The following is a 24400-nucleotide window of genomic DNA, read 5'->3' as shown; positions in this document are numbered from 1 at the left end:
TGCTAGGGATCCTGGTGCTATAGGGATCCCTCCTTTCCGCCCAGATTGGTGTACTGTCCATGGACCTATTTGCCTGTTCAGGCCAATTTTAAATTTGGGAACCATGACTGCTCAATGATAGAACTCAGTTTCCCACAAAGCCATTGTCCAGAGTGAAACTAGCTAGCTTGCTGTCTTTCCATGTCCAGGGTTCCATGTATGGAATGTTACATCACTAACAAGACACCCTCTTTTGTGAGTGATGACGCAGCTGAGGGAAAGTGTGAGGAGGGGGAAACGGTGTCTCGTCGGCACGAGCACAGACAGCAGGGAACAGCTGCAGCTTTAGGTTAGCACAATCTCACTGCATTGCGAATAAAATATCAGTCCGTTTATTCCTAAATCTAGAATAACGTTAAGACCAACCAAATATAAAAATGGTTGATCGTGAGCAGTTGGTGCAGAAAGCCAGGTTGGCTGAACAGGCTGAAAGATATGATGATATGGCAGCTGCAATGAAATCGGTAAGTCGATTCTTTGATATAATGTAGCCAGTAGCCTATATACTGTAAATCAGTGTCCGCGACGCGTCTGTTATAGACTGCATGGTTCTGAACTCATCTCATAAATATAGCTCCTATATATTCTCACTATGGGACAATTCGTTTCGTTCAGGTGTCTCTCGGTTACATATCCACAGTCCACATATCTTCACTTCATCATTTCATATAACAATTATATAATGTGTGGTAATGTGGTTGAGAAAATCTCCGTTATTCGGAGAGCTCAGTGGTTTCAAAGCTGTTAATAAAGGTGGTTGGTCTCCTTGGGCGGTGCCTTTCTCTTGCCCATACTAGCCTACAATGGTTTATTACAATGCAATAGCCAATGGTACCCTAGAGCCAGGCCTATTGATCTCTCAACCGTACTGAGAGCATGCATTTTTTTATTCGTACGTTGAACATTATGACATATGTATAGGCTATATATGATTCTGTTGCATTTGCTCTATAATGCTTTGCCATAATTTTCCCGAACATTATGCAGTAGAACCATATGAGGCTGGTCAAAAATGTCTGTCAAATTGCTCCCCCTCCCTTTATAGAATAAAAATAATCTATATTAGGCTACCAATATTTCAAATATGTTAATATGACGTAAGATTAATTTATTTTTTGATACATGAGAGTTCTGAACAATTGATAGATAGCCTGGGTTATATATCACAGTATCTATAGTTCTTTACACTAAACAAACGTAGGAGGCAGTAGAATCTCTGGAATATTCTTTGTCATATTGCAGTGAGACAATATCAGATTTGGTAAAGGCTTTGGGTATTCTTATATTGTTGCAATGGGGTTTATGATTCACAAAAGATAATTCTGTATACATTTTAGTCCTATTCTGTGCATGTTAGCCTACTCTGCCAGGTGTTCTTTCTGAGTCAGGACAAATTCCTCGTTCCATGCACATCTAGAATTGAAGGAAATTCATATGTATTATGCTGACACGTAGGAATATTTGTCTCTGACTTGTGTATGATGGCATGGATGATTGGATGCCCTGCCTCATACAACCTTTCAAAACGGATTGGCCAGCATTGAATGAAAGGTCACAGTATTTCATGGACATTGACACAAATGATTGTTGAATTGAATTGAATTAATTTGGTTTTGATCTGTGAAGGAAGTAACAAACTACCTAGCAGTCTATTCCTTTTTTCTTAAACATGCACAAACTTTAATAAATGAAAATCAGCAGCATTGCTGAGTCTAATCAATATTTTCGTAGCCCTTGTATAGACCATTAGTCAAGGACAGGTTCTGGTTTCAAGAGGTTGCTTGATGTGTGCATGGATGGAGGTATTCCTTTCCCTTTAAACAACCTGCCATGCCAGTGCAGTCCAACCAGGCCTTTTTGCAAGGGGTGTGTACAGTACATGCGCTCAGTTGCTCACTCCCTAACCAAGGGGAAATCCCTTGCCTTTGCAGCCAGTCTTTTCGTGATGGCAAGGGAACCCCATTACAATCTATTAACCATTCACCATTATAATCTTCATAATAAGTAGGATCCAAAATGATTTAGAATCCTAGAGAACAACATTTCTACACTATATGCTTTATAGTGGCATTAAAAGTAACGCTAGTGGTTACTGCTATCTCAGTGATATTGTATCTCCCATGTACAATTTTACCTAGCACTGAGATATTTGTGTCAGTGTGATGTATGTCAGTGAATTTAATGACATCAGCAATTCAGCATTATTGTAAATGCAATGGCAGGTGTTCTGGACACCATTCTGTTCCTGGTATTGACCTATTTGTTTCTTTTTAGAATACTACAGGTAAACACAGTTGATGGATCCAGACAATTACAGACAAATTGAACTGATTAACTTGTCCACTCCTAATGATAAGTTGTGTATGTATGTAGGCCAAGCAAAAGAAAATGCCCTTTCATTTCTATATGCATGCATGATGCACTTAGTGAGAGGCTGTGACGTCAGTGATGCTGCCTGCGCAGCAGGGACTGTAACAGCAGCTCATGAGAAATAAGTTGTTGGCCCAGTTGTTGAACGCAGATTTAGTCGTTTATTAGAAGTCTTTTGAACCATAGCTGACTATTTGTGGATTGATTTTCCGATTATTTTGCAGTTATTGATTTGATCGTCTAAGGTTCTGAATGATGCACGGTTCATTTGATAGGTCGTCGACTCGTCATGCTGAGTAATACGTTTCGTTTGGGGATTTAGTAATGATGACTAACGGGGATGACACCCTGTTTTACGATAGCATGCTGTATCTAATTTGAACGTGATGGAGCATGAAGTTAGCGTAGAACTTTGTACGTTATCCCTGAAACATACACTGTACCTCCACAGTAGGAGGTGTGGCGTTCTAAGCAACAAAATATTTCAGGCATTTGTCGAATTTCTGGGAATCTATCATTTTAGTATATAATTTGTCTTTTTTTCTTCCACCCTTACTTTTAAGATTGTATTGGAAAATACCTTTTAAAAGCCGTAATAAGTGACATCATAACATGCCATTTGGACTGGTGAAAAGGTCAGAATTAGCTATAGGAGAAGGTCACAGGGACATGAGAACTGCCTGGGTCAGTGATGGTTTCACTTACAGTGCAGCTGCCCCGGAGTGCTCGCTCGTGGGAACATTTTAGACATCTCTAGAACTCCCCCTGCTTCCCTTCCCTTCCCAACCCCCACCCCGAATATCTTGAATATGGCTTTGCACTATAGCTAGCATTAGCCATCCACTTGGCAGCTGGATCTACTGGTGCACTAAATGAACAGATTGCCATGGAAACTGGGAATTGCACATGACAAATGCAATCTTGATCATCCGACAATGCTGTGTGTTGTGCTGCTGATGCTGTTGTTCTTGTTTAAACATATGCCACGGCATGTACAACAGATAAGCTCTTGGATATTTAAGTTCTGATATATGTGTTTGAATGGGCTGCATATGGTGATGAAGTTAATAAAGAATTATGTTCTGGAGCTACTAATGACCAACCATCTTCCCTCTTACTCCTTTAGGTAACAGAGTTAAATGAGGCCCTGTCCAATGAGGAGAGGAATCTCTTGTCTGTAGCCTATAAGAATGTGGTAGGGGCTAGACGGTCCTCTTGGAGGGTCATCTCCAGTATTGAGCAGAAGACCTCAGCTGACGGCAATGAGAAGAAGATTGAGATGGTCAGGGCCTATCGGGAGAAGATTGAGAAGGAGCTGGAGGCAGTGTGCCAGGACGTGCTCAACCTCCTGGATAACTTCCTGGTCAAAAACTGCAATGAGACGCAGCACGAGAGCAAGGTTTTCTACCTGAAGATGAAGGGTGACTACTACCGGTATCTGGCCGAGGTCGCCACCGGGGAGAAGAGGGCCGGGGTCGTGGAGTCATCAGAGAAGGCCTACAACGAGGCTCACGAGATCAGCAAGGAGCACATGCAGCCCACCCACCCCATCCGCCTGGGCCTGGCACTCAACTACTCTGTGTTCTACTATGAGATCCAGAACGCCCCGGAGCAGGCCTGTCATCTGGCCAAGACTGCCTTTGACGATGCCATCGCCGAGCTGGACACCCTCAACGAGGACTCCTACAAAGACTCCACTCTCATCATGCAGCTGCTACGAGACAACTTGACACTGTGGACAAGTGACCAGCAAGATGACGAGGCAGGAGGAGAGGGCAACAATTAAAGAGAAACCACACTCCCCAAAAAAGAAGAAAAAAAAAACGACGAGCCGGTGGAATTTGGCAACCGCTTTTGCCGATGACGCTACCGCAGCAGCAGTTCTTTATTTTTCCATGTGTTAAAAGAAAAGAATCAAAAGAGAGGTGAGAATGGAAGTTAAAGCTTAGTTTAAATATATATAGAAATATATATACCGTTGAAAGGGCCTCTGTCTTCTTGATTTTCTCTTTGACCTTTGCCAAAACCACTGATATGTCAGTCAATCAGCCTGAAGTGGTCGTTGTTGGTTTGAAATGGCAGCCTCACACTGGCATAGGAACTGATCTTGTTGTATCAAGATAAGCTGCTTAGTTAGGTTTTTGCGTGCATTTGAGACACTTGAAGACAAAACGCTTGAATGGGAATGCCTCACAAAAAAATAGTTTGCATTGGTTCCAGTACTAGACTGTATGAGAAAGGGCCCTAAAAGTGGCGTTGATGGTGATATCAACCAGAAATAAATGTTTTAAACAAACAGTACAGATGAATTTCCCAATTTACTGAAAGTTGGATTATTAAATTATGTTGTGAAACAATGGAGAAACAAAATTACATATTTCTATCTTTCTGTCCAAAGTGTATTTGGCGTTTCACAGAATAGCACTGTTTTATCAACTCCAACTCTGTCACTGGAACCATAGATTATTTTGGAGGTGAAGATTAATATACAGGCAGAGACTTAATATAAAACAGGAAAAAAACTAAAAAACTAAAAGCAGCTTCAGAGTTTGTGGTTTACTTCTGTGTTTGTTTTATTAAATGCACTTGCCTACTATACTGTTTCTTCAGTGTAAGATGATGACAACAATAATACCGATTATTCAATATTGTGCATGCTGGTGATGTATTTATATACAGTAGCTTGACTTTATTAACTTATACTGTGGGTGTTAAGTATTCATATGATTGAAATAACAGCCTTTGTTTGATGTTAATTTCTAATTTATTTTTGTTTTGTTATGGATTTCATTTGCTATACCAAAATGGTGATCGTAAAATTTTAACTGTAATGGGCGTTGCTATAGTGACATGCAATATGTGTATTTAATTTGTTAATGAAGAAAAGAGAAAAAAAAGGAAAATAGTGACACCAGGGATCACTTAATCTTACCTGCTGGTGGCCGTCACATTGAAGTATGATTAGCCTATGATATACTTTGTTCTTTCAACAGTATTTAAGTACTTTTTCTGTCATGCTATCATGTTTTAATAATGGTGACGTTTTCAGATGCAATGTTCCTTTTATGAATTCACAACATGGACCATATTTGATTTCTGACAGTATAATATTTTTCTTTGTTTTTATACCTTTTAGCTGTACCTGAGTGACAAAATATCTTGAATGTGAGTCATATTATGTAGCAGTTGCACAAGATACTAAATAATAGCTATGATAATAAAAAAATATATATGGCTAAATTATAAATGCACCATTTTCGTTGTGGTAGTGTATTATTGTACTGTCACACATACGGAAATTTGCTTTTTTAAGAAACATATTTTAACCTCTTGTTTTGTGCCCTGCAGTACAGTATGTGATTTTATTTTTGTGCCTCATTATTTAATTATTAATATGCCTCATTTGCTAATTTAATTAACGTTTATGGAATAGGATTCATCCGCTTTTTAAGTTCCTACAAGCATGTGTGTCAATCTTGTCTTCATATGTGTGGGCACTTCCTTCCATACAGTACAAGACATACAGTACATATGAATATTCAACACCACAACACAAATCAAAGAAAAACACAGTCAGTGTAATAGACTGTTATTTCTTACCAAGTGTGACAAAACCCTTAACATCATAGCAAACCTTGGACATTAAGGAGCTGCTTACAAACACGGAAGCTGCTGAAAGGATTTATTTCCATAGTGCTGCTAGTTCTATATATAATTAATTTAATATTTCATTCAAATGTTAGTTGAGACGTTATTTTTTATCTTCACTCAAGAGAAAAACCAAAAGCCTTAGGGCTAATAATTCATGCTTTGGTGAAAATGTCTTGTGCAACATGTCGCTTTACACAAATGTGGTATTTTCCATAGAGTTGACATTGCATGACATTTTCGTCAAAGCATACATTTGCTGTCAAGGTCAGTCAACCTTGTAAATTCAAAACTTATGCCAGTATTGAAACTCATCATGAGTCAGCTTCCATAACTCACTGTATGATGGAGTTGTTGATTTATTTTAAATGTATTTTATTTTAGGTTTTGATTGTCAGTTAATAATGGTCTTAAAAGTTTGTTTTTCTTTTAAATGGCTTAAAGCCTATTGCCATCCTGCTATTGCGCAACTGCTCAAACACTCATGCTGCTTCCTGTCATTATTATTATTATTAAGTCATTATGTCATAGTGAAATATAATAGAATGAAAATTGAGTTGTTTTGAATGGGAAGATGAGAGCTATTATTTCCCCCCCACATATATGTTTGAATACTGTGTCCAGAGGATTTCACTCAAGAATGCATTGTGTTCCCTGTTTATTTGTTATCCATTGATTTCCTTTTTTTAAGTTTTCATTTTATTTGACGTTGATCCTCCTATTATGACATTAACAAAAGGGGGGGGGGAAATGTTGATTAAAAACACAATCAGTATTTAATAATTTTACCTTTCAAAACCAAGGAATGAGGTATCGATAGATGAAAGTGGAATACACTATGCTTTGAGGATTTTTGTCTGTTTGAGGATCTGTTGTCCATTAAAGTTGTTTATTTATTCAATATTATTCTATATTTTTATTTATCTTTGTGTTGTGGGCATTAAATAATCATAGAAAAAAATGCTAGTCATTCCCTTTCATTAATGCATTGGCGGGAGCAGGTTTTACTGTTCATACCAAGCACATTGATGGAGGAAGCAATTATAACCTTATGTAACCCCTTTGTGGATCACATGACCATTATGTATGCGGAAGCGTGTGTGTGTGTGTGTGTGTGTGTGTGTGTGTGCGCGCACACACGTGTGTGCGTGTGTGCTCACGTGTGTGTGTGTGCACGTGCGTGTGTGAGAGAGGGAGAGAGCAGGGAGCAGGAGTTGTAGTCTAGATAACTGCATTGCAGAGCACAGACACTGCCAGCTCATCGGGGGAAAGCATTAAGATGGATGTTTTCCTAATCATCCACACAATTAAGGCATGAAATGTTAAATTTACGAATGCAGCAAAAATGATTGTTCATTTATAGAAAAGAGTTACACAATGTACGTGGAGTCATAAATGCCTATAGGAAATTACATTTGAAGTTTTATTACCAGTGCAATATGTTCTACACACAAGGTTATCTCTAAATTACCCCTACCCATCTGTTTATATTAAGATGAGTGTGATTGATAAGCCAGGTATAAAGCTGCTGGGTCTTCCTCCTAGACTGCAGCCTCTTGCTGCAGCTTTCTGCACTGAAGCTTTCATGAGATGGATTTCTGTGCTTTGAACAGTCCTTCTCGCTAGCCAATAGCTGATAGGCTCACTCACGACAACCACCAATCCCCTTCCTGTTGCTAGGGCTATAATAAGTATACCACTATTAGCCAGCTCCTTGCTGCACTGCTCAGATACCTATTGCATCCTCAAAAAAGAAAAGAAAGATCAAGCCACAGGACACATTAGTATTCTGTACCAATGTATCTTATAGACTGTGTTTGAATGCATTGCTAGCTCTTCAGGGACATTGGCAATAGGTTTGCATTTTCATTGGTATCTGGTGGGGCAACAGAAACAATACAATGTACACATACTATTGAGTGGAATTATAATTGAATAATTATAATTACAGTATATAATTGACTGCAATGAAGCAAATGCAAAGAAGCAAAAGCAATCTACAACTGTTTTCAGATGTCTGAAAGAAAATAAGGCTATGAAAATAATATAGTGAAAATAAATAGGGTGTTTTTTTGTTTTAGAATAATGAATTTGTACTTGAAAACGTACTTCCTTCACAAAAGCATAAAGGAGCAAGTATATGTGTGGTTATATTCACGTGGCATCCAAGGATATTCAATGATACTGATAGCTAATCACTGACCAAAGCTTTCAGGCTAGCTGCTAGAGCTAGAGGATGACATGGATACAGGAAAAGGACAACATAATAAACTCCCACCACAGAGATGGGTTCTGGAGGCACTGAACTGTGCCAAGACTCTTGATGCAACTCTTCCTGGAACGGTTTAGATACAGACATCCCAGACAGCTAATAACTTTCAGAATGATCTTGATTTAACTATAAATGCACCACGTCTCTGTCTGCATGCGTGTGCATGTGTGTGTGTGTGTGTGTGTGTGTGTGTGTGTGTGCATGTGTAATGCACGTAACTCGAGAACCATTTGACCCACCGACTTCACAATCGACACGCGATCAACACCGCAGGGTGCAGTGTTGGTCGGACCCACAGTTCTCCAGAACCACCACAAAAGACTCTGGTCAGGCTATGCCAGTGGGCCTAATGAGGCCAACTCCTTTCACCTGTGCAATTTCCAGCCTCTGCCTCAGCCAATTGAGGCTCAACCAATCAGGCTCTGCCAGTGGGCCAAATTGATTGCAAAGTAGGCTACACTTTTCACAGTCAGTTTGCCCACTTCTCACAGCCAGGTTGCACTCTTCACACACATGTAGGCACACAGCCACAGAGATCTCCAGCTATGTGCTGTGTCAAATGCATCCAGGCTGACAACAAGCCATCGTTACATAGCCAGGTTCCCAAGTTGCCAAGTTCCCATCCAGTTAGTGTGAGTGTGTTGAAGTTACAGTTGGAGAAGGTGCAACCGGAAACAAGGAAGCGCCACCACACAATAAATGACCTTTTCACATGGTTTATTACCACTGACGAACAGACAACAGACGTGTTTCGGCCAGATGGGCCTTCCTCAGTGTTGTGCAACCTGTGCACTGACCAAAAAGGCTCTACCAAATAATTATTAGACCCCATCTTATAGAGAATCTGAGACTGCACCATCATTTCCCACCATAATAACAGCATCATTTTTGTTTTAACCACCCGACATGTGCACTTCAGCAGTTTTATAACTAGTTTATAGTTAATATTTATTCTCTCTTGGGGAAGTTTAAATGCATGTCCATTTGTACACTCATCATACAAAATATGAAAATCACACCTGTGTGAAGTGAGGGGAGCTCCTATGATCATACATCATCATCATACATCATCTCATTCCGGTCAATCACAATTTGCGTCCTTACTTTTGTCTTCGATGTTTGTGTTTACTTTACACAATGTGTGTTTACACAAACACTCAAAGCTGGACATAGGAGGGCCTAGCTCCCCTCAACAATGTGACTGTGTAGTTTGTCTCACCGTTTACAAAATGTCTGTACTAAAAGGCATTCAAATCCCTACAGGGTCATTCGTAACATTGAGTCACTGACACACTCATTCCTCATTGCTATTAGAAGCTGACAGGGATGTTGGTGCTCTGTCCTGGGGCAAGAGTGACGACTCCACGGGTGGACACTGGATGCTGGCACCAGGGAGTGGGGAAGCAGAACTCTTAAAGATCTCACATGTGATCCCAAAATGTCATCACGATCTTGACAAAATACAATTTCAAAAGAAAAAACAAGCAAGCAAGCAAACATAAGGGAACATAATCGCTGCATAGCTCAAGAAATATCTATCCATTAGACTAAAGAAAGACATGAAGGAGACTGTATCGATACTGAGGACAGGGACATCTCTATAAATAGGTCTCCCTGGAGCATGAGAGTCTACTGTAGACTAGAGACATGATGTGACAAGCTCCCCACTAAAGACTATATTTCAGGTTCCTTGTTCTCTCCATTAAGCAGTTCATGCTGGCCGAAAAACATCATGTAATGTACTGTTTCTTAATGTTAAGTATTTTTCACATGATTATTTGTTTCCTATGCAGAACACGGTTATGATATGGGAGGGGGGGTATATGGACTCCTGTTGTACTATAAAAGATAAACATTATGCATGACTGCTGCCAAATGAATTATTCAGAATTACATTTAGATGTTGTATTATTTATCAAAAATACCACAATGTTCAGCTGAGGGTTTTAAGAAACTATTTTTAGATACCTCTTGTCTTTCAACATTAAAATGTACAGTAGGCTACACTACTCATGGGTTGGGTTCAGGCCCCATACATTCTGCTCTTAAAGGTCAAGACATCCAAATTACTATTATTTTTAGGTTTTCTGACCTCAATTGCGTCCAATAAACATGAACTTTGAACATTCTATGGATTTTCTGTGGTTTTCTGAATAATTAGGTTCGTGATTCCACTAATACCACACACTCTCCTTAAAATCAATGAAGGTCATGAAACCTTTAAAACAACCCATGGCTTAGTGATTTATAAGAATTACAGCCTGATACTGATATCCAATAGATTATGTGATTTAATTACACCAGAAGTAGTGTAGGTCTACTGTATGGAGACAAGCAAGGCTGGTATGATGAACAAAAGTTGATAAAAAAAAAATTATGATTCCTAAAAGGCATAAAATTGTAACATTTTGTCTGATTGTACACAACTACATTTATAGTAAAAGGACTAATATTAATAAGCATTGGCCAAAATAACTGTCTATATTTTAGACAACTTTAAATGCTAAAACTATAGACTTAACTCAGGAGATGACCTTTCAAAATAATCATTTTCTGATTGATATATTGTCAATACCAGAATAGTTTTTTTTAAACTTTACAAATGATAAAGATATAGATAATATATTTTTAAAATCTTGATGACGAGAAATCCTTGCCCACCCAGGAATACAGCAGTTAGGGGTCAAGTGTCTGCTTAACTTGACCAAATGCTCTCCCCCTTAACGGGCATGATGATTCATGATCATCTGAGCAGCCATCAGAAACCAGACATAAAACTGAATTTCCCCTAAGGGATTAATAGCCAAATGTCTACAATATAAAGAACACAGACAGACTCCTGCAGAGCCACACTGTAAAATAAATCTCTCTATTTTAACATATCATCTGTTGCTTCACATTCACACTTTTGTTTGCTGTCCGAAAGCCCATTGTTGCGGTCTCCAAACAAAGTATGTAAGAAATACAAGTGGCTCGAATTGGAGACCTCAACATAAAGGATGGACATCACAAAATCACAAGTTTAACGGTTTTAACCAACTTCCCCACAGAGGTAAATCACTGTGTACATGTGAGCAACCAAAATATCAAACAATACATTTCAGTGGTACGTTACCAATTTAGAAGAACAAAGGAGACGTGGAGCTGCTTTTAGCAGAGGGCTGCAGCAGAGGACAATTAGGGGAATCTGCTGCAGGTGTGCCAGCCTGGGTGTGTCAGTCTGAGTGGGAAGGAGATACAGAGAATTAGCCTGCCACAGACAATGATTGAATGACTGATTGTGTGTGTGTGTGTGTGTGTGTGTGTGTGTGTGTGTGTGTGTGTGTGTGTGTGTGTGTGTGTGTGTGTGTGTGTGAGTGACCATTGACTTCCATTATCAAATGATTCGGCTTTGCATATACATCAGGGTCATGAGACACAAGTGGAGAGTTTGAGACTGAGCGGACGGATGCTTTCGGAGTTATGCCAGGGACCGATTTCTGGGTGATAAATTATAGTAGAGAAGATGGTTATAGTTATTATAGTGCTTGGTGTGAATGCCTCGGCCTCAAGGCTACAGACATTATAAAGGCTAGATAATAATTAATAAAAGATAGGGTGGTGGTGGTTTCCATGTGGATCTGGGACTTCATATGGCTACTTGGCCAGTTAAGACCCTCCGCCCCATTGCCGTAGATCTAGGTAAATTAAAGCCTATTATTTAATACTACGCTTACTTTTTAACAAACTTACTTTTTTTAATGATGTCAGTCATCTAATGTCAGTAATCTCCATATTTGAGATTAAGATTCTGTGTCACCAAAGATGTCATTCTTCTTGTGCTCCATCTCAGCAAAGTCAAATTCTCTGCCTGTCATTCTCTTGTAGATATCCTTGATGTCATCACAGGTGGTCTCGAAGTGAGTTGTGGCGTCAAATGAACGGGAGATGAAAATCTGGCTATTGGAGCCGAGGTCAGTTGGTGCGTACTGGTCGCTGATGCTGACAAACTTCTGCTCGACAGGCTCCAGGAGGTCCAGGGCTGGCTTGATCTCCCACTCAGGGTTAGAGGTCTCCACTGTGGTGCTGATGATGGCGATGTACTTGCCCTGGGCTGCTACCTTGTGAGCATAGGAGACCATGCACACATAGATGTCATGCTTCCTGTTGACCTGGTTCTGAGGGATGATGATCTGGCATGAGTTGATGTCTTTGGTGTTCTTGATGGGGTGGCTCATGATGCAGATGACCCGGATCACCTGGCCCACCTTGGTGTTGCGCTCCGTGATGTAGCTTGGGTCGCAGATCAGCTGCTTGCAGCGGGCAATCTCTCCTTCTGACTTGACTCCCACCACCTTCCCGTTCTCCATCACGATCTCGTCAATAGGTTTGTTCAGCATTTGGGTCCCTCCATAGAGGGCACTTAACCTGGCAAACCCTTGGGGCAGCTCTCCCAGGCCATAAAGTGGGTAAAGGTATGGACTATTGCCGTATCTCGCCAGAGACTCTCTGTAAAGCTTTATCTTGTTTATTGCATCCAAACAAGGAAGATCCAGGTATTCATCTGTGCGGTAGAGAGCGAGGGAGTGGCCTGTGAAGTCAATAACCTCCTGACCCAAGTCAAACTTCTTGAAGACTTCTCGCATCGTCGTCTTGTGGGGGTCCACATCTTCCATGGATTGGGGGTTGTTCTTGTCAAAGTTGGTAATGAAGACCAGGAACTTTTTGAAGCGCCTCTTCTCAAACAACCCCATTAGACTAGACTGCAGGGCTTCTCCCTCAGTTGAGGGGACTTTGTAGATGGCACCCTTCTTGTAGACGTAGCTGCCCTCGATCACTTTGAAGTCCAGGTAACGCGTCACCTGTGTGATTAGCAGCATACGGACCAACTGACCATTGGCCATGAGGAATTTAGGGATAAGGTCCACATTCCAGTCCTTGCCTTTTCCCATTGACTCAGAAGGGCTGCCGGGGATGTTAAAGTGCTTGTACAGATCCTCTAATGGTGTAATGGAGGCGCTGTCAGCTCCATAGTATGAGTTACGGTCCATGTGGAGAACCTTCTTACCGCTCACAGACATGATCCCTGACATAATGCATTCTGTCAGTCCAGTGCCCAAAACAATAATGTCATAATCTTCATTCATCTTTTCCCCTATAGTAGTTGCCGTTTTCTGACTGGCAAGAATGGCAGTCAGCAACAGCTGGGCTATTTTACAACCTAATATAGTCAACATGAACTCATCATGACATAGGTGATGACTCTCGGTCGTCCTTTATCCTTAAATGGCATTTCCAATCATCTTGATTCTCTGTACATCTGGCTATCTCGTTAGTATCTTCTGCCACTGTGCCTTTCTTGAATACATTCATGAATGTTGGTGTGGGACGCTCTCGTGATCGATGCTTGTGAGTTGGCTTCCTCAGCACGTGAAGTGAACAGCACAGTATATTTGGGTGAGGGATAACGAAAGACAACAAAATAAAATAGAATACACACTAAAAATGAGAAAATGTGTATAATGTGTGCTGGGGGAGATTTACTGTAACTCCAGAGGTGTTTTCGTTAGCTAAAGGGAATATCTCAAAAGTAATTAGCCTTCAGAAGGACAGACGTATAGGCCCTTGACCTAAATCACAGTTTCAGCCAGGCTAGGCACACAGATTGTCCTCTTGAATGAAGAGTCACATTTACAATGTATCCCATGGTAATGGGACAAGCTGTTGACACCAAGTAATAATTGCTTATTTTTCACAGTGGAAGCTCTGCTGATTGAAAATGCACAATTTTGGGAAACTGCAAGTGTGGTTGCACCGAATAAACAGTGTGTTGTCTGGTTCCTGAAGTGTGTGGTGTGTGGAACCAGTGTGTAGTTCCTGTGTGGGCTCGAGTAGCTCGTTAAGTAGGCCTATAGTTTGATTATGATGTATGACAATAATGTATAGACCCATTAACCAGAATAGGAATAAATAATAGACTTTTGGGGATTGTTCTATAAATAATAATAAAGCCGAGAAAGGACTATACTAGTCTAGACTCGAGTCTAGGGCAACCACACTAATGACCCAAATTACTGTATGTGGGTTCCTCAGTCAGCCTATAATACTATAATTAACTATATAGTTCATATGTATATTCTTTTTATGATTTTGGTTTTACATGCAAATAAATATAATGTAAATAATGTAGATAATAGACTGTAAATCCTGTACAATAGAATGTCAACAGGTGTTTTCTTACAACTCCAGCAGTATGTTTGCGTGCCCGCCAATTCTGGGCAGTGAGGGGTCGGTCACCAGGTACCAAATTAACTTGAGAGTTTTTAAGGTAGAGCCTATAATATGAGCTTCAATTAGTAAAATGTGCATTGCAATACTTGAAATAGCATGACCAATGACCATACATGACCATTGCCAACCTGACAAGCAGAAAGACTGAGCTTTGAATATATATAGTTAGTATATAATACAAAGGCCTGCATGCCATCTAGTGTTGGACATTCAACACAATCTGACAAACTCTACCTATAAAATACATTTTATTGTCATTCAAACTCAAACAATTGTATTATCTTCATCACTTATGAAAGCTTGCAAAAAGTATATTTTATAATGGTACATATATACGTATACCGGTAAATAATTATGTATATAAAACAGTATAGCATCAAAAGTACACTGTATGACACATTTGAAAAAAACATTCAAGATCAAGACTACTGTATTACATACAGTAATGCACCATATTCTCATATTCTCTGCGTATGATGGGAATAAGTGGTCACTGAATGAACAGCATTAATTTGATCATGAAATCTACTGAGAATATTTACACCGTGACCTTTCTAAAGTATTTGATCGCCGCTGCAAAGATAAATGGTAAATGGTACATTTATATAGCACTTTTATCTAAAGCGCTTTACATAGATTGTGCATTACATTCACCCATTCAGGCATTCACACACACATTCATACACCGATGGCAGAGGAAACCATGCAAGACAAGCACCAACCTGCACATCGGGACAGAGTCTTGCTCAAGGACACTTCTACACTACTTCTCGGGGAGCCCTGAGCCACTGACACTTCCATATTACAGAATGTTCACAGACAAGGTGTCTTGTACTGAAAATCAAAACTAAAGATACTACTTTTAGTATGGTATTTAAACTGTGTAAGAGTATGTTTTCTAGTTGGTCTCCAGAAAAGCATCATCTTCATAAAGGTCTTCCAACTCCCCTTCTCTGCTTCTTTCATCACTGATTTTCCTGTGTGTGACATGATAAGCATATCAGATATGATGTTTGGTGCCAATTCATTTGTTTATTTTTATTCAATTAACCTTTAAAGAACACTAACGAAGAGTAAATAAGACAACACAATGCTTACCTCAATGAAGCTGAATGAGTTTTCAGCATGTCCCTGCAATAAAAGGAAAATTATTAAGATCACGGATGATATCGTCAAGTGTATTTATTGGCAAATTAGCCACTTAAACCCTATGTTGTTGACTGGGTTTATACTTGCCCCCCCCCCCCCCCCCTCCTGTTTTCCTCTTTTCAGAAAATAATGGATTTTCAAGCTATAGACGCTATGCGTTGTCAGTTTTGCTGAATGTTCCCCTATTATGATATGCCCGACAATAGTATATATTGCTACTAGTATACAGCACAATGGTAAATCTTGTTTATCTTGAAATGGTGCGACTGCCCAACATGGGCCACAACATAGAGAGTTGTTACAGTTTGTAACGGACTGAATAGTGTGAAATACTGTAGATCCTGGCTCGCGAGTCTAGTGCTATTTATAACCTAAGAGGCTGCCTTTTGTTTTTGTCCAGGTAGAGAACTAATCCTATATCAGGCAGTTAGGCAGTGCAGTCTCAACAGGATTTGCATGGTACTTACGTAAGGAGACCTCCAGGGGCTGACATGGACCTTTCAGCTCTTCTAGGTGGACACTCAAATGGATTACCGAATGATCGCTTCCTCAGCATTGATTTAACCAGAATCTGTATTAAGCAAATCAAAATGTTAAAATGAAGATCTCCATTTCATCAAGTTACTCTATTAACTTGAGTATTGCTGACATACCACAGCAGAAAGGCTTGGGATCAGTTTGACACAGTTCTGGACATCCTCTTCAGTGACCTCCACGACACTGCAGTGATCTTCCTCCAGTGGGAGAGGGTCTGAACCATGCTCTGTGACCCACCGATGGAGCTATGACAATTCCACAACATACACCCACAGAACACCTTTACTATGAAACGCAACATAGACGGCACTGGCCGAAGAATGAGTGTCTACACTCTACGCACACCACGTGTGCTCATTTACAATCGGGATGTGAACTTGAACAATCTTGATTACACACTTGCCTCCCTGTTTTACCTTTATTTCAGGGATGATGATTCTTGTTTCAGGGTTTTTATCAAGCATCAATTGGATTAGCTCTTTCAAGTCTTCACTTCTGACCGGTCTGTGTAACAAAACACTGAAATGAAGTCCTATTCACCAGATCATTTGTGCGGTACAGCTAACTAGCGAGACAAAATATTTCATTTCATCATGTCATTTGGCAGCAGAGAGTCAAATACAGTGTATCAATGCTGACATGCAAACAGGCAGACAGATCATGCTACTGGGAAATTGTGCATATAACAATAAAAACAAAATGCAATTGGGGCAATACAAAACTTTCAGGTACTGTATGTACAGTATGTTACTCTTACGTTTCTGGAAACTCCACAGCCTTATTCTTGATCTTATTGTGCAGCGCAACAATGAATTCATCATAAAAAGGACACTGCAATGAATTGACCATAACATAGTTTTAGATTATATATTTGGTATATACATTTTCATTGAAATGTTACTTTGTAATTCTTACTTACCATGCCAAAGACAAAGCAGTACAGTGTAATTCCCATCGCCCACACGTCTAAGGCCTGGTAAACACCGCCCAAGGATTATTAGGTATAATGAAAGGTTCATAGTTAAATCATGGAATACCATTTAAAATGTTTCAAAATCTAAAATCGTTAGATAATAACCGTTAGTCGTTAATAATTATTTATTTAACATTCTATTGAACAGTTCATGAATTTAAAACTGAGAAACAATAGATTTGTCTAACCTTGCCACTGAATCTCTGCTCATTTTCAGACATCACCTCTGGGGCCATGAATGCTGGGGTTCCAGCCGTACTGGACAGAAGGGCATCAGTTCCCTCAAATTCGTTACTGACACCAAAGTCTGCAATCTTCACATGCCCGTCCTCCCCCAGTAACAGATTGGAAGGCTTGATGTCTCTGTGGATGATCTTCTGGAAGTGCACTGTAGATATAAATTAAAACATAATGAATGGGAGCAGGAACAAGCTTGTTTATTTTACTACAGGCTACTGAAGGCTCATATATATATACTTTGTCACTAATATATATTCTTTGTTGTCTAACGACACTTGTCAAAAGGGTTGTGTGATGATGTAGGCCTAAACATTGTACCACAGGCTCAATGTACAAATCTGATTGTGCTTCTAAACTCACAGTATTCAATTCCCAGGATGATGTCTCTGAAGTAAAAACGAGCCTGCGCTTCTGTGAAAGGGCTGTCTGTGGGCACCTCCATCACTGGACTGACAAGCATGTAAAAGAAGGCAGACAATTTGAGACAAAGATACTGTATAGCTACCACAGGACCTACAGTATCAGTATCACTACGCCATATATCTGCAATTGTAGTCTAATATAAACATGGAGAGAACGCAAGGTAAAAACATACCCTTTAATCACCAGCTCGAAAGCTAGAGGGTAAATAAACAAAATGAATTGACTCCTCAAATCATAACTCCTTAAAATGATGAAAAGATGGAGTCAACAAGAAAGACATGAATGAAGCCCTACCCATGTGGAGACTGTCTTCTTTAGGATCATCAAGCACCTACACAAATGTGTGTTAGTAATCTCTTTCAATTAACCCAAAATGTATGAAATAAAAATGTGTAATGTTCATTAAGCAGTAGGCCTACAACAATACTTTTACCCCTAAGAAAAGTACCGGTAAGAACAATTTAAAAAAGCGAAACACAGGTGATAGCATTGTCAGCCAGAGTTTAACACAATGTAATTTAGAATAGGAAAAGCCTGTAAGTGTTGAGTCATTTTACCTCAATTAATTTAACAACATTAGGATGGTTTAGTTTTTTCAGGATGGCGATCTCCTGATACACTTTATCTAGTGGGCCTGCAGTTTTAGGTAGCTGATCTTGCAGTGCACTTGGTCCTTGAGGAGGGGGGCGTCCTAAAATGTCACACATAGACAGTCAGACACACATCAGGGCCAGGTCTCAGGGGAAATTTGAATTTTCTTAAGTATTACAAAAGCAAATTCTCACTCACGTAAAAATCCACAATGTTTCATCAACTTCTTTTTTGAAACGACTTTCATTGCCTAAAGAATATGAGATAGCTATATAAGTAAGAACATTACAAGTACACTATTTGTCAAAGAATACACAAAGCTACATAAAAAGGGGTGGAACTTACATAGTACTCTTCAGCATCTTCATTGTAAGCTAATTTGACCACACCATATGAGCCCTATGGGTGTAAAAATGCCCAAAGGTTAACAAGAATGTGAAATATCTTTCAGTCAGATTAATGTTTCAGCTTCATATTCTTGATTACCTTTCCAATGTTATTCTTCAACTTGTACTGGTTGAGCTGAATACAACCCTGTGGAGTGGACAGGTTTCATTAATCCAGTAAAGTATCTCATGAGTAAATTTGTAACATTTGAATTGATGTCACACGTTGATTGACGTTTCCATGTACAGACCTCTCACCTCTGCATCATCGGAGATGGATACGCGCTTGGTCTCAATGGTGGGCTGCCTGGCCATACGACTACTTCTCTCCTGGAGTGATAACTTCCTGTCTGATAGGCAGGGACGCTGAGGTGTGCTCCTTGGAGCACCGGACCTGAAGCCATTCGGTGGGGTCATCTGGTTGGAAGCCGTGTTCATGGCTGCCACCATATCCGCCATCTCACACTCAGAGTCCAGCTCTGTCCTGCACACTTCATTAGCATCCATGGTAGCTAGTCACTCACCGTTGGAATGGCATTGGTGTGTCACAGAAGCCAGTGTCTTGAATGAACCAAACATCATAATGCTGGAATGAAACAGGCCTCAGATGAGAACAAAGTAAAAGATTTTATAACAAAAGTATTAAAAATGTACTTAATGTACATTAGTAGCAATAATGTACATTTAGTAGAAAGAACGTATGCACAAGTTTTCAAATGCATAAAGATTGTTTCAATGGATTGCATAGTGAGCTTGTAGAAATGTATATAGGGCTGAAGTGGTTAATTTATGTTTTGTAATAATCATAAAATCTAAAAAGTAACTAGTAACTAAAGTTTTTAATTTATTCTAGTGGATTAAAAATTAGAAATACTCCAGCAAAGTACCTTAAAAGTACAGTATTTGAGTAAATGTACTTAGTTCCTTTCCACCATTGCTATCGATGGCAGATATCAAATAAACAATGAGATGATGTTCTAGCAACACCTCCTGGCATTCAATGTCTCTTTGACACGACATGCTGCTACCTCAAGTACAGTACAAAACAGGACAGAAAAGCTCCTTATGTAACCTGAGAAAGTAAAGATTTTGCGTGCAAATGAAATAAGTCTTAAAATGTCTTACTATAAAAAAAAACATCTTCAAATTCAATCATTTCATCCTCAAACAAGGAACTTCATCCTCAAACAAGGAACAAATAACTAACCTTCAGATTCCTGTCAACATAAACGCGTGTACAAGCTTAGTTCCTTGATAATGTAACAAAAGACACATTTCAAATAAATGATTTTTTCTTATTTTACTTACACATAACTGTAGGGTTCTAAATTGGAGGCAAGCGTGGGTTATCTGCATGCTGTCCTCTTATACTCCTTTGTGTCTCGACTCTCAAGGCAGGACTTTCACTGATGAGCCAAGGACTGACTACAAGATCACTAGTCTAATTAAGGATTAACGTAACTCTGGTCAGGGAGGGTTATTTTGAGGGCAGCTTTCAGTGTTTACTTGTGCAGTAGTCAGTAGGTGATATTGTTAGGCTCCACCCTGCAGTCGTGGAGCATTCATAAAAATAAATGCAGCATAGGCTATAAAGTAAGTGTTGTGTGCGTGCGTGTGTGTGCGGCGTCTCACTCACACACACACACACACACACACACACACACACACACACACACACACACACACACACACACACAAGGACATTGTCACATTTGACACCAAACTCGCACACAGCATCTACAGGGCCAGAAGCCCAGGTGATAACAGATATGATAAAGGTCAATGTGACCCCCCGGCCCAGGGGCAGCCACCCCCTCGACCCCCCAGTCTTTTTGAGATTTGAGATCTCTTCATTTATTTCTAATACCTTTGGCAGTAATACAGGCCCTGCCCCGGCATCATCTACTACTTAGGCCCGCCCATTTGCCATCTAGCTAAAATGTATTGGCCATATCTCTGAATGACAACAAAATTGGAGGCAACCAGACACAAATGATGAGCACCCGGTACGCACCCGTTAAAGAAAGTGGGCTTTGGGAAGGGTAGAAAGCAACTGTATATAGCTTTGCGCTGCTTGTAAGAGTGCAGTGATGACATTACTAGCTCATTTTGATGCTTTGAGGACCATCGAACTCCGGGAACTTCTAGAGGATGAAGAGAAACTAAATGAAATAATAAGATATAGTCAGAAGGTGAGAAATACAAATGAAAGTAAACAATTATGTGTTGTAATTTATCATTTTGCTTGGCTGTCTTTTTCTCTTCTTTTAAGTATATGATTTTCTACCTTTCTACCAGGTCTTAAAGTATCATAAACTATTTACGAAAATAAACCTTTCAAAAAATGTATGTGATCTTTATTATCTTTTGGTTATTGCAATAATAATAATGATCAGTTTCAGGTACTGAAGAGGGCTATAGAGAACATGCTAGTTTCAAATCACATATTGGCAGAGTCCAGCCTTTCTCAGAAACCAGCTTTTAGAAATACGAAGTTGCTTCTTGGAATGAAGTACCAAGAAATGAAAAACTTTGCTAGCATCATCCAAGCCAAACAAGACCAACTTGGTGAGTTTTCTCTCTCTATCCATATACTGTACATGCATATATCAACTTAAATGTAGGTTGTTGTAACTACACATCGTTATGAATAATTTCAGAAGAAAACTACACCATCCATTCTGCTCAGCGGTCTCTCCTGAAAAAGATAACAGATACTGAGGAGGAGTGTGAGGTAAGGATCGACAGTGAGACTATATACATGGATGGTTCAACAAACAGGCATAAATAATATGTGTGCTGAAACATTTTGACTGGGACAAAATTATTGTACCTACAAAATGCCATTGAATATACCGGTATGCATTTATTTATTTGACGTTCTGTTTAATGAATTGTAAGTGTTTTTTTCCCTTAACTGAAAAAGTAATTATTTCCAACAACAGATACTCTTTCAAAGATGTGTGGAGGGGAAAACATCACTGGTAGAGTTTTTGAGGCACTATCAGAACTACAGGAAGCTTTACCACGTGAGGGTGGTCGTGGTGAATAAAATGCAGGAAATTATCAAGTATGAAAAGGAACCACAAAGATCCACAGAGATTCACAGCACAGGATATTTCTCAGCGGGTTTTCCTGAGGAACAACCCAACACCTGGCACCCTTTGTTCAGTCTAACGCCCATCATTATACCTGCCTTCTACCACCATTCTCTTGCCTCTGCTCCATGCCACCCTCCTGTCCTGCTACCCTTTGTTAACCATGTAAGTAATATCCAACCGTTACAGCACACAGCCTTTCATTTTGATACTGCTGAGCCTGTATGTCCCAGAACGTATGGACATGTTCCCAGATGGCCGGCCAGACCGTTCCGTCTGCAGCGTCTCAAGGTGCAGCCCAGGACACATCCCCAAGAACCACTCTAAGTCTCAATGTGGTTTAATTTGTTTACATCACAGCTTAACTGCTGTGATTAACTGAAATCCCATGCACATTTATAACTGGGTTGCCTGGTTGCAGCAGATAATGATGGTCACACATGATAACACACAAAGTAATTACACAAATTAGCCACCCCAAAACATCATATTGATGTGATTTTTGCAATATTATTTTCCTTGGGTTATAAAAATCGTAAAGTATATTGGCTCAGTAGAGTGAACTTGAACTGCTCACCTACACTTAATACAGTAGCTGTACATTATCCGTCTGTATAGTCCTGCCAAGGTAAACAAAGGACCATGAATGTAATTCTCTAGTTTCAGTTTGTCTGCAGTAATACATGAAACTGAAACCAATATTGTCACAAGAAAACCGTCAAGCTTAAACTCTGGTTGTCTGTTTAGCACCAGTTTGTACTCTTTAATTGGCAAGCAATTCACCAGGTTTGGCCTGACCACCCATAGGATAGGGTTAGCCAGAGTGCCATATGGCCCTTGTCAAGCTCTCCATACTAACTGAGGCATGAAGAAAGCCAAGTAGCTTTACAGGAGATGATTAGCAATGAAGAGCATGTAAAAAGGCTTTTGTTACACGAGAGACTACAGTTACATTTATGTCAGCAAACCCTATTCTCCTAAGTGACTCAAATTGGGCAATTTTCTCATCTGTCAGCTCGTGATTGAGTGCCTTTGAGCTCCTTATGTCTCTGCTCTGTGATGAGCCGAGTGAGATGCAGCTCATTTGTAATTGTAAAAGACGACCATTCTACTGTATACATCATTGAGCTTCCAAATAATCACAGAGAATTATAGCTAGATGAAACATTTGACCCCTCGCTGAAGTTATTTTAACATGATATTGCAGGTTTGTCTTTAGGTATTTATGTAGAGTTCATCTAACAAACGGCAGTGTTTAAAAATGTTATGGGAAAATATGACGGTGACCTCCGCTTTTGTCAGACTGAATTAAATTCATGCATTTCCTTTTGGTAAATGAGGACTTTAATGCATTTATTTCTTAGCAGCTATTTTCAATAGTAGTTTATATTATGAAGAAGTACCAGTTAAGAAAATGTATTTTTTTCTTTTTTTTAACTGGTCAACCTACTCTGAAAATGTCCTTTCCAACAAATAAAGACCTGAGTAGAAACAAACACAAATCATATGGGATTCATTTAAGCCTTTAAGTTTATTTATATATTTATTTGCTAATTTATTTGGGCTTTGTACAGTATGTACCCTGTATGTTTACGGTACAATGTAAATGGTAAATGGTGCATTTATATAGTATCCAAGGCGCTTTACATAGATTGTGCATTACATTCACCCATTCACACACACATTCATACACCGATTGCGGCGGAAGCCATGCAAGGTACCAACCAGCACATCGGGAGCAATTTGGGGTTCAGTGTCTTGCCCAAGGACACTTCGACATGTAGACAGGAGGAGCCGGGATTCGAACTGCCGACCCATGGATCATTGGACGACCTGCTCTACGTCTTGAGCCACAGTCGCCCCAATGTCAAGAGTATGCTTACACAGACAGACATTGTACAAATATGTATGCACACTGAAATGTTATCGTGTACAAAAGTCAGCAAAACATAGAAATACCAATTTCCATCCGAAACCTGACTGTTAATTACTTTCTATACATTTCCATATAATTTATAGTACAGATTATTCAGAGTACAAGATATACTGTATAACATGTACATTAGTATTATGATCATAGACATGCATGATCTGCAAGACACCCCAATCTAATGCACAATATATGTAAAGTGCCTTGGATGAAGGCGCTATATAAATGCACCCCCCCCACAACAAAAAAAGAAGAAGAAGAAAGAACAGTAGCTCAAGTTTTCAGTAGTTTCAGTAGTTCAAGTTTAAACGTAATCAGTTAAAGGACCACTTCACCACTTTTCAACCTTCATATAATAGGTCCTCTCCTCACTAATAATCATGATAAAATGGCACGATCTTTTTCTACTCAGTCTGTGTCTCATAGGAGGGCTGTGGGCAGTTTTACAGTGACATCATCATTAGGCAGATTCAT

At 39.6% G+C, this 24400-nt stretch overlaps 3 protein-coding genes across 3 annotated transcripts; 1 reads left to right on the top strand and 2 right to left on the bottom strand.

Moving 5' to 3' along the window:
• Positions 1-299: 299 nt before the first annotated feature.
• On the top strand, positions 300-6958 carry ywhag2 (3-monooxygenase/tryptophan 5-monooxygenase activation protein, gamma polypeptide 2). Its single transcript, XM_080773093.1, has 2 exons — positions 300-503; positions 3536-6958. The coding sequence occupies exons 1-2, from the start codon at positions 417-419 to the stop codon at positions 4193-4195; spliced, it is 747 nt and encodes a 248-aa protein (XP_080629219.1). The 5' UTR covers positions 300-416; the 3' UTR covers positions 4196-6958.
• A 5153-nt stretch (positions 6959-12111) lies between these two features.
• Positions 12112-13455, bottom strand: LOC308321349 (rab GDP dissociation inhibitor beta-like; the record flags this gene model as incomplete). The annotated part of the gene is made up of 1 exon (XM_080772194.1): positions 12112-13455. One exon carries the CDS (start codon positions 13453-13455, stop codon positions 12112-12114), a length of 1344 nt encoding a protein of 447 aa, XP_080628320.1.
• Positions 13456-14830: 1375 nt separating this feature from the next.
• On the bottom strand, positions 14831-19388 carry camkk1b (calcium/calmodulin-dependent protein kinase kinase 1, alpha b). Its single transcript, XM_080771750.1, has 16 exons — positions 19157-19388; positions 18999-19046; positions 18858-18911; positions 18711-18762; positions 18479-18612; positions 18216-18252; positions 18094-18115; positions 17859-17947; positions 17447-17646; positions 17205-17258; positions 17043-17116; positions 16702-16789; positions 16402-16530; positions 16216-16319; positions 15698-15730; positions 14831-15576 (listed from the first exon to the last, which is right to left on the bottom strand). Exons 1-16 carry the CDS (start codon positions 19355-19357, stop codon positions 15498-15500), a joined length of 1398 nt encoding a protein of 465 aa, XP_080627876.1. The 5' UTR covers positions 19358-19388; the 3' UTR covers positions 14831-15497.
• Between the last annotated feature and the right edge of the window lie 5012 nt (positions 19389-24400).

The sequence above is a fragment of the Protomyctophum bolini genome (assembly GCF_963924005.1).
Source record: "Protomyctophum bolini genome assembly, chromosome: 9".
NCBI lineage: Eukaryota > Metazoa > Chordata > Actinopteri > Myctophiformes > Myctophidae > Protomyctophum > Protomyctophum bolini.
This window is presented reverse-complemented; position numbering and strand designations above follow the sequence as displayed.

Excerpts from the sequence above, each read along its gene's own strand:
- ywhag2 (XM_080773093.1), top strand. The coding sequence starts at position 417 with ATGGTTGATCGTGAGCAGTTGGTGCAGAAAGCCAGGTTGGCTGAACAG. Across the intron at positions 504-3,535 it reads TGGCAGCTGCAATGAAATCG|GTAACAGAGTTAAATGAGGC; the intron begins GTAAGTCGATTC and ends TTACTCCTTTAG.
- camkk1b (XM_080771750.1), bottom strand. The coding sequence starts at position 19,357 with ATGGCGGATATGGTGGCAGCCATGAACACGGCTTCCAACCAGATGACC. Across the intron at positions 19,047-19,156 it reads CCATCTCCGATGATGCAGAG|GGTTGTATTCAGCTCAACCA; the intron begins GTGAGAGGTCTG and ends TCCACTCCACAG. Across the intron at positions 18,912-18,998 it reads TGAAGAATAACATTGGAAAG|GGCTCATATGGTGTGGTCAA; the intron begins GTAATCAAGAAT and ends TTACACCCATAG.